Source organism: Sinocyclocheilus anshuiensis, unplaced genomic scaffold, assembly GCF_001515605.1.
Source record: "Sinocyclocheilus anshuiensis isolate Anshui unplaced genomic scaffold, SAMN03320099.WGS_v1.1 scaffold438, whole genome shotgun sequence".
NCBI lineage: Eukaryota > Metazoa > Chordata > Actinopteri > Cypriniformes > Cyprinidae > Sinocyclocheilus > Sinocyclocheilus anshuiensis.
Genome location: NW_015546118.1, coordinates 1,096,456 through 1,107,312, shown reverse-complemented (window position 1 = coordinate 1,107,312; position 10,857 = coordinate 1,096,456). Strand labels below are relative to the sequence as shown.

The window sequence follows — 10,857 nt, the reverse complement described above, 5'->3', positions numbered from 1 at the left end:
AAAATTTTAAATGTAATAATTTATATTAGTGATGGATTTCCACATTATACAATTGAAAGTACAGAAAAATCTAGAGGACTGTTGAAAGGTCGAAAATATAAAACAGGAAGGTATAGAGAAATGTTTCCATAACAGTTTTAATATGACCATTATAAAACAAACAGTTCTGTTTGTACAGTATGTATCATTCAAAAGTATGGGATCAGTAATAAATTAATACTTATATTGAGCAAATATGCATTAAATTGGTCAAAAGTGACAACAAAGGCATATATAATTTTACAAAGGATTTTTTTTGTTTAAAATTTTATATAAAGTGAAATAATAGCATTGATAATAAAAAAACAGTTTCTTGAGCACCAAATTAGAATATTAGAATGATTTCTGAAGGATCATGTGACTGAAGACTGGAGTAATGGCTGCTGAAAATTCAACTTTGCCATCACAAGAATAAACTGCATTTTCAAATATATCCAAATGTTTATTTTAAATCATAATATTTTACACTATTACTGTTTTTACTGTATTGTATAAGAGACTTCTTTCTTTTTTTTCAAAAAACATTTAAAAAGTCTACCAACCCCAAACTTTTGAACTGTATCTTGATCTTTCCATCCATCCCATACACACTGGCACACTGTAATCCCTTCCTACTACTGAGTCAAATAAACCCTCCTCACCTAGATTACGTTTTCAAATTATATTTATTGTTTCTGTACCTGTTTTCCATTTGTGTGGTAAATGTTCTGTTGATCTATTAAGGTGGCAGAGAAAGACTGTAATTCATAGACACCTCAAAGAGCTGCACACACCCTGCAACACTAAAGACTCATTTCTCTCTCTCTAATCTCTTTCTGACATTCCCTGGTATTTCTTTGACTGACATCCCCTCAAAATGATATTAATACATGGAATGTTTTTGAAGAAAAGTACATGCACTTCAGTTTGTGTGCAAGTGTGTGTATTTGTGCTGACAGCTCTAGAATAGAGGCATTGCTTTGACTGAAGGCTGTGTGTATTTGTGGACCATCACTGTTACAGTTTTGACGGATACAGGCCTTCAAATTGATACAGTGAGTAAGTGTCATGTTGACTCAGAGGCTTTAGGGATTGGAGGATTTAACGCGAGTGACACTCTTATGAGATATCTACTTCAGCGTGCCGTACTTCAGATGAAGATCTGCGTTTGTGCATAAGTGCTCCGCTGACCCGTGGTAAAACCCTCTCCCTAGCACCTTTCACAGTGTCAATTTATTACTGTACAAAACACCACTCACACGCCACTACGAAGACATAATGATGGGTTTGGACACCAGCAGCAGAATTACCGAGACTTTTCATGGTTCATGTGGGACAAAAGACTTCAAAATGTTGCTCACACGCAGACTAAAGTAACTGGCCTTCAGTCAAACCTGAATCCTCTAATTAACAGAGCTCATGAGGTGATAACATATGTGCTTGTGTATGAGTGTGTGTGTTCGTGAGGGCTTAAAGAAGGACAAATTGGGAAGTACTTGTCTTATTCTGTCAGGTGATGAAAGACAGCGTTGGCGCTCCCTGAGGAAGAGAAAATGGAGAAACAGAGGGATTAGTAAGAAATGAAAGAGTGCGAGAGCACTAAACACTTGATTGTGTGTGATGGCTGCGGGCCTCTGCTTGGCATCAAAGCTCAGTAATGTGCCTATGTAATTACTGTGTGTTTAGTAAACAGGGATGCGGCTTTCCTTTGTAGCTGAAGGGAGCTGTGTGTGCAGATGCGTGTCAGTGTGTGTTTCACTGTTGCCCACGCAGGTTACCAAAAGTTACATGACAAAAAATGTATACATATCTATTTCTCCAACCCTTTCTGAACCCACCACAAAGATCTGATGAGAAAACACACCAGAAATGGACACCCACAAAGTATAAATCTTTTTTTTTCTTTCTCAATTGAGCAATAATTTTTGATTATCTATCTGCGTACTGGTATTCACAGCTGTATTGGTATTGTATAAAAGCAGTATCACACCTGCAATCATGATGGCTGAGTGTGATATTGCTTTTATACAATAACTCAAGTTTGTATTGAGCAACTTACATTATTACATTACATTATTTTTGCCTGCAATCATGATGGCTGAGTGTGATATTGCTTTTATACAATAACTCAAGTTTGTATTGAGCAACTTACATTATTTTTGACACATTAATATTGCCAGTTAGTCAGGCTTGTCATGTTTTCAAGCCAGAAACAATAAAAAAAAATAATTATATTTTGCACAATAAACCCAAATAACTACATCTGAATTTAAAGTGATGAAGAATATTCAGTCCTGTCACTTATTTATTCATGGTCACAGCTAAAATGTTTTGCTACATAAAGCAAACCTGAAAGTTGTTTTTACTTTACGACATTTGCTAATGAATTGCTTTCCCCTCACTGATCTCTATATTATGAACTATATTATGTATTATTTATAGTATAGGTCAGTATTTCAGCCATGTTTCAAAGCAGCGGCGCAACTCATGTAACATCTAGAATTCAGAGTTCCCCACATACAACTTTGCTTGTTCACTAATTATGATATTTATGACTCCACTTGAAGGGCACATAATAAACACAAGCGGAGTGATACAAACAGTGAAAAGTCCCAGTGTTCTTAAATATCAGCGCTTGGAACACCACAATCAAATTCAAAGGTCATTTAAAAACAAAACAAGCAGGGCAGTAAAAAAAAAAAAAAAAAAACTCAAGGTATCGAGATGCATTTTAAAGTTAACATAGCGTCCTAAAAACAGTGCTCATGCATAAGACACCACAAACAATGGGGAAAAAACCTTGAAACGTTAAAACACTCAAAGAAATGTTTACAAAGAAAAACAAATCAGCTCAAAAAAAGAGTGCAGTAAAATGTGGGGGTGAGGACTTGATGGGGTTTAAGGGAATAAAGAAAAAGCATGCTGTATTTGGAAGTGACTTTGAAGTACAGATTAAAATGTTATTTAAATACAATATTAATGGATAAAACATATATACTGTATATATATATATGTATATATCATAGCCTGTCCTCCCATAATGGCGCTCCTGCTTGTAACATTTTTTTCTGCTTCCATATCTACACTTCCAAAAATCGAAGAAAAAAAAACTTAAAATGACCTAGTAGCCATTTTTTATGTTGATTACTTTTGTGTCCCCTTGTGTCTCAAGATTAACACACTCGTCAAAGTAACGTAGAATATGCACAGGAAAGGGGTTTCTTTTTTAAAAGTGCCATAGGTGGGATAATGGCTGTTATTTATTTGCTGGGATGACAGGTTTACAGTGGAACTCCTCCTAAAGTCATTACGGTGCCATGGGGAGGTGTTTTGTACTGTTGGTTACTGTCCCCACCCACAAATGCATTACTCAGCAGTGGTATATATTGACTTTGTTAGTTGCTAATTGTGTGTGCAAATAACTTTTAGAGGTCCCTAAATAATAGGGGGAAAGGATAAAGAGAAATGGAGGTTTTGCTGAATATGTAACAAATCAGAGATTTTACCAGCATAATAATGTATACAGTGGTATCTGCAGTGAGGCTTTCCCCCTGTTTTCTACAGACAATATGTCTACTTTAAAAAGTTAGCTTTTTTAGGTGAGAATGTTCAAACATTTGCATCGTTTTTCTGACAAGCAGCATGCTTTTCTTGTACTGATAACAGTTTTACACACTACTGAAAGAATGTACTATGTGGATTATTAATCAATTAGTTCTAAAGTTTTGAATTGGCAAAATGATCATACTATTCACACTACTCGTGCAGATAAATGCCTTTTTACAATAATGGAAAGCAAATTTCTAAATAATTTTTGCATCTGCAATTACAGTCTAATATATTCAGTCTAAGAAAGCTCTATTCTGAGAATCAGGCTTTAGTACCTGTACAGCTCTGTAATACAAATTGTTACATTTGTATGACAGAAACTGTCAATGTGTAAAGGGTAACTTGACTAAGTTAATAACTCCTATTGAATTAGATAATAAGATAATAACTCCTATTGAATTATCAACATGAAATCAAAATGACCTGCATTCAAAATGCATAGATACAAATGTACAGATAAAGAATTTAAAACATCTAGTTGAAGCCGTGGTCTAGCAATTATGTACATAAGCATATAAATTGTAAATATTAGATATCATAATGCTAATAAAATGGTTTAAAACAAGAAAAAACACAAAAGCTGATGTATGAACATTTACTACATATACACCTGTCTACATACAACAATTATACAAAACATGCTCTATGTACATAAAATGATTCCTTACAAATTTTAACAATAAATAAGGTTTATGCATTGGAAGAAACAAAACACAAAGAATAGCAAGTGTTCTCATGCGCTGTGAAACGTGTTTTTCAATAGAACGAATAGCAATTAAAAAAGCAAATACACGCTGAATTCTTGTCACTTTAACTCGAGTACAAACAGTATTCACACCTAATACTGGTCTACAGTCAACAATTATGGCTTGAATTTTAATTGGGACTTTTTTGTTTGTGACTGAAATAACAGAAAGCCTGAATTTATGCTAATTTATGTAACCGACAATATGCAAAATGCATGAACAAATCCGGACGATACAGCAACATAATGACCTAAAAGTATCAAGAAATATATCTGAATGCCAGTTTGTAATCCCAATGATGATGAGACTTTTTTTAGACGTTTGCTGCACATGTGGCATAATAGGCAATGGCTCGTGAGCACCAATGAATCTGAACCGTTTCAGAAGAGTAAAGCATGACACATATTACACATTCTCCTCCATATGGACATGTGAAACCAGTTTCCAAATGTGAGAGATCGAATCTGAAAGGTGGCAATGTGATTCCTTACTCTAACATGCACACATAACCCTGACTCATGTAGTAGGCGGTGAATGCTTTTATAAACCAAGTCATCATTCATCTCCTGAAAGAAAGGGTCAGTATTTTTGTGTCCTGATGTAAACTGACATGGACAGTTGGAGAAAAATACATTGTGTGGCAATGTGGGTGGGGGACTTTTGTGGGTGTGCCTGAACGTGTGCTGAAACTGCCTAACCTGATTCTGTCATTGCAGGCTCCGGGCTATAAAGCAAAATACAGCCACTCAGACAAGCCCCATCTCACACACGAACCAAAGTAAGTGCTACGAAGTCTGGAGAATGTCACAGAAGGCCGAAAGTTTGCTAAGATTAAAGGAAGAATCAAAAAACACAAAATAAGGAGTGGGATCAGATCCTGGTCCAAATCTCAAATTGCAAATCCAAGTCCAAATGTTTTGTTTCAACACCAACCAAAGATTGTTTGTTCATTTCAGAGATACACAATATTCTCCTCTCCATCAGTATCTCTGTTCTCTGTCTCCATGGTAACCAAGGGATGGTTGATGAGCAGGACGTCGGCTTGATGAAGCCCTGCCCCTGTTACGCCAGCTGACCAAGATTCTTGGACATGGTCGAGCGGACCCACATCTGTGAAGACAAGATCGGATGTTACTATTCATCATTGTCATCAATAGTCACCATAGTTACATTATTCATCATTTTCTTCATGTTGATCCATAATTTTCCTTCTTCAGTGAAACAAAAGGAGACCAGAAGCAGAATGTTTTGCATACTGCAACTGTGGATTTTGGATGGTGGATGATATTTTATGATACAAAGCTCCACAAAGGACAAAAACATACCATAAAAGTCTCACACAAGTGGCTTTGTGTGCTATATTCCAAGTCCTAGCTTTTTGAAATTTAAGATACTCACTGATGATTATCTTCCTAATGTATGTGTGAGGAACAGACACAATTTTGAGACCATCTATGATCATTGTATGAAGAGCAGAAGCTCCTTTTGTGTTTGACCAAAGAAAATAATATGGAATCAACATTTTTTATTTTTGAGCTATTATGTTCATGCTCATGTTACTACATTGTGGTGGCCCATTAATGCACAACACAACGAAATTAGCACAACAAAACGGAAACAAGCCACAACACAACAAAATTAGCACAACACAATGGAAACACAACACAACAAAAGTAGCACAACACAATGGAAACACAACACAACACAATCAAATTAGCACAGCACAACAAAATTAGTCCTATGCATTGTGTTGTGGCGATTTCGTTGTGTCACATCACAATGGAAACAAGCCACAACACAACAAAATTAGCAAAACACAATGGAAACAATCCACAACACAATTAAATTAGCACAGCACAGCAAAATTAGTCCTATGCATTGTGTTGTGGTGATTTCGTTGTATCGCAACACAATGGAAACAAGCCGCAACACAACAAAATTAGCACAACACAATGGAAACAACACAACAAAATTAGCACAACACAATGGAAACACAACCCAACGGAATTAGCACAACGCAATGGAAACAAGCCACAACACAATGAAATTAGCACAACACAAATAAATTAGTCCGATGTGTTGTGTTGTGGCGATTTCGTTGTATTGTGGAGATTTCGTTGTGTTGTGCACTACTGGACCACTGTACTACATTCATGTAAAAGGGGGAAAAAAACATCTAGGCCTAATCCACACAAGGGGTTCAGCTCAAACGCTATCACATGTCATTAACATTCATGTGATGTTGTGAATGAAACTGATGAATCCCTCTCATTTAATTACCCATTTCTCAACAGGGTCTATGACCCAATTTCATTACCTCCATTCCCAATGTTTGTGTATGTGAGGTAATGTTGTTAGCTGAGCACTGTGTGAATAGTGAAGGTCAAACATTCAACTACTTTGAGGCCATGGTCTTGACCTCTGAATAAATAGTGAAACAAAGCAGCGTTATATGCTTGTTGATTTAACCAGCACTTCAATCAAGGCCTTTATAGGACAGGTAACATTCATATTTATTCACTTCGATTAAAAAAACAAACAGCTACAGTAGACTGTAAGGAGATCTTTCAGTTTGCTGAGTGAGTCATGAACATTGTGGACACACAAATATATTTAATTATGGCCTTCACCTGTGTTTAGCTCTACTGAAGCTCTCCTTTGTTCAGCTATTGGTTTAAGCATGTGCATGTGTCATCAGCATAATCTTTTTTGGCCCTAGACGTTTAGGATTTAATTCAATTAAGGTGTCATATCAATAACAGGGCCATCTGTTGCAGAGCTTTAGCTCATTCTTTCTTGATCGCCCCAACAAAACCTCCAGATGAAGTGGTCCAGTACAACCAAGGATTTTATTATTGTTTTTGAAAAAAGTCTCTAATGCTCACCAGGGCTGGATTTATTTGGTCAAAAATAGTTTAAAAATATTATTTAAAAACATTATTACAATTTAAAAGAACGGGTATTTTTTTTTAAATTTATATATAGATTATTTAAAAGTAGTTTTTTTCTGTGATGGCAAAGCTGAATTTTCAGCAGCCACTGGTCCAGTCTTCAGTGTCACACGATCCTTCAGAAATGTGCTGCTCAAAAAAGGTTTATTATTATTATCAGTGTTGATAAAGGTTGTGCTGCTTAATATGTTGATGAAACTGTGAAACATTTTCTTCTCGGGATTCTATGCTTAATAGAAAGTTCAGAAGAACAACATTTATTTGACATACATTTTTTGTAACATTATTAATGTCTTTGCTCTCACTTTTGATCAAGTATGAAGTTTAAATAATAAATAAATGCATTCAATTTAGAAACATGTAACTACCAGCTAGGGCTGCACGATAAATCGCATGCGATATTTAAGTAAAGCCGGTTCTGTAATCAGCGGTAAATCTCCATCACCTGCGTGCTTTCACATTGAGCAGCATTGACTACACAGAGCCGTTGTTCACTGACGAGCAGCGCAAAAAATAGTGCGAATATGGACGTGGTTTTGCGCAGCTCGTCAGTGAACAATGGCTCTGTGTAGTTAATGCTGCTCAATGTGAAAGCACGCAGGTGATGGAGATTTACCGCTGATTACAGAACCGGCTTTACTGATAAGATGCGCGTTAAATATCGCATGCGATTTATCGTGCAGCCCTACTACCAGCACATGCTAACTAAGCCATGCTAACCAGCCATTAAGTGCAGCGTTATAGCGTTTTCCTGTAAAAAGCAGGGAATTCTAGGTAAACAAATGTAGTAAATGTGCATTGTGGATATTTATGTTAAATAAGACCCTATAGATGATATGATTAGCTAGGAAGTGGGACACTAATCTAGCTAAACATGCACTCTTGTGCTCTTGTGCATGCTCTGTCAATAATGAGAGAGGGTTAATGAAGTGATCAATACACACACAGTATACAACCTTTAAAGCAAGTAAATAAGTAAATAATACTGTAAATAATATGTTATCTACTGTAATATTCACATGTGAAAACTTGAATTTCACTTGTGTGTTCAACAAGCACCTTTAGACAGTACAGAGATGAAGTGTATGAGTGTGTTTGTGTGTGAGAGAGAGACAATTCATAATGTTAAACAGACAACTCAGCTCATGTGTGAAAAACAGATGAATAAGTTTCTGTCCCTCTCCCTTGTAAGATGACAGGTCACTCTGTAATGAGTTTCGTAAAGATTTTTTAGATCAATGTTCCAATCAGTCTCCCGTAGCTGGAGGCCCTTGATTCACACGCCACTGTCAACCCGACAGTCAATAGACAGAATGCGTAATTGATCACAGAGACAGATGTGTATCTGTGTGTGTGTTTGTACCTGTGTGTGATAGAGTGAGGATGAATCTTTGTTATTAAACACAGATTAACAACACAAAGAGAGAAAATCGACCTTCACTGCTGCAACACGAGTTTTAGCAACGATTCACAAGTTGATCTTTCTTTTGCTTCTATGGCATAGTTAAGGGCCAAACAAGTCCAGCTTGACTTTCTGCTATGTTGCTAACTATAGGCAGCTATATAATGGTAAAAATATGCCAATCATTAGAGATTCTGAAATACCTTGTATATTGAGGTATATCTGTGACACGATTTTGAGTCCGAAAACTATAGCACATACTCCAAAGTGTGTTGCAGATGGACGCTTCTTGTGTGAAGAGTTGGTGGTGATTATAACAGGAGTGATTTGTTTGGATGTGTCACACCATGTGTCTGGTGCAGTTATGACATAACTGTTTACAGTTGCCAATTAATGTCACAACAGGTATTTTAACTGGCTCATCCAATCATTTGTAATTAATTACTTTTTTGAGTCTCGTTTTTAACTCAAGTGCTACGTAATGTGAAGCTATTTTCACATTGTGCCAGACTTCATCAGTTATAATCTTACCCTTTGGTTTGAGACCTAATATATTATGAAAATATTATTTAAAATCTAGGTAACACTTTACTTAAAGCCTTTATGTATGATGCTTTATAAAATAGTTTTAATGCATTAATTATGCCTTGTAATGCACTTTAAAATGCATTGTACAATCTCATGAATAATTGTAACCACAGTTAATTCATTATAACACTTATCAATTCATTGTTACACTATGCATTTTAAAATTGGTTATAATTATTTACTACAAGATATAATGTAATAAAACACACTTTATTAATAATTGTAATGCATTATACCCTTTAATAACCTTTTATAGTGCATTATACATATGCTTTAAGGCCATTGTTACCAAAATATATTATGGTTTACACAAAATATTAAGCAGCATAACTTTTTTCAACATTGTTAATATTAATAAATGTTTCTTGAGCAAATCAGAATATTAGAATGATTTCTGAAGAAACATGTGACACTGAAGACTGGAGTAATAGCTGCTGAAAATTCAGCTTTGCCATCACAGGAATAAATTACATTTTAAAACATTAATATAGAAAACGGTTATCTTAAATGGTAATAATATTTCATAATATTACGATTTCAGACTTTTTGATCAAATACATACATATCATTTTTATTTTAGGGGGTGGGGAATGTGCACCAAAAAAAAAAAACCCCTAACAGTTACTCACACTGCAACATAAGACTCCTCATTCTGCCCAACTCTACTGTCCACACAACTAAGTTACTAGTGATTGCAGTAAAAACATTACCATTGTTTGGGATCTCTGTTAGACTTCTCCGAGGGGTCGAGTACATTGTTCCTCCAGTCCAGCTCTCATGCCCTGCAGGAGCATCGGATACTCCAGCAGAGCTCTGTCTGTGGTTGGATCGTGCCAGGAGTGAATTGAGACTGTTCTGAGCACTGGGAGAATCCGAGTATCCTGAGTGCAGGTGGACAGTCTGATGATGATGGTGTGAGTGATGTTGAAGGTGGATGTGCCTGTTGTTCAGAGAGGGAGACATAAATGCTGCCTCGTTCACAAAAATGGATCCACGCTCATCCGGACCACTCAGGTGATGGTGACCCACGTCCTGAAAGACAGACATGTGCATCACTCACATATTACTACAATATACAAATACAACTTATCTATAAGCAACGCAATTACGGTACATACTCCTGCACCTCATTCAAATTATATAATGCCCAGATGTACAACTTCTAGCAAAGGTGTGTTTAGCTAGCAGCTTCAGATTATGTGTTATGACACACAACTTTGCCACACCTTTTAAAGCCATGATATTGAACATATAGAAGTAGTACATTTACATAATCTGTTTAATCCTAAAAACTAGTTCGGAAAACAATAACAAATAATGACAAAGAGAATAAATATTGTTGAACATTTTGGGGAAAAATAGCACAACTTAATGTATCTAAAATTAAATTATAATGTAATCAGGGAACATTAAAGTAAAAAAAACTTCAGTGCGCTGCAATTTTAGTCAGCCATTATGTTGAATTAAGTTTTAATTTCCAGCTTACCTCTATTAGCACAAACTGTATTATTTTTAATTACCTCCACATGACATCATCTGGTCA

The 10,857-nt window shown here is 35.8% G+C and overlaps 1 protein-coding gene across 3 annotated transcripts in view; it reads right to left on the bottom strand.

The window, feature by feature from the left end:
• Positions 1-4,217: 4,217 nt before the first annotated feature.
• arhgef28a (Rho guanine nucleotide exchange factor (GEF) 28a) overlaps positions 4,218-10,857 on the bottom strand; it is a 62,241-nt gene continuing 55,601 nt past the window's right edge. For all 3 annotated transcript variants that reach the window (XM_016502790.1, XM_016502791.1, XM_016502793.1), the window contains 2 exons: positions 10,025-10,346; positions 4,218-5,483 (listed from right to left, as the gene is read on the bottom strand). In XM_016502790.1, coding sequence (XP_016358276.1) covers positions 5,326-5,483; positions 10,025-10,346 — 480 coding nt within the window. In that variant the 3' untranslated portion in view covers positions 4,218-5,325. The remainder of the gene's footprint in view (positions 5,484-10,024; positions 10,347-10,857) is intronic.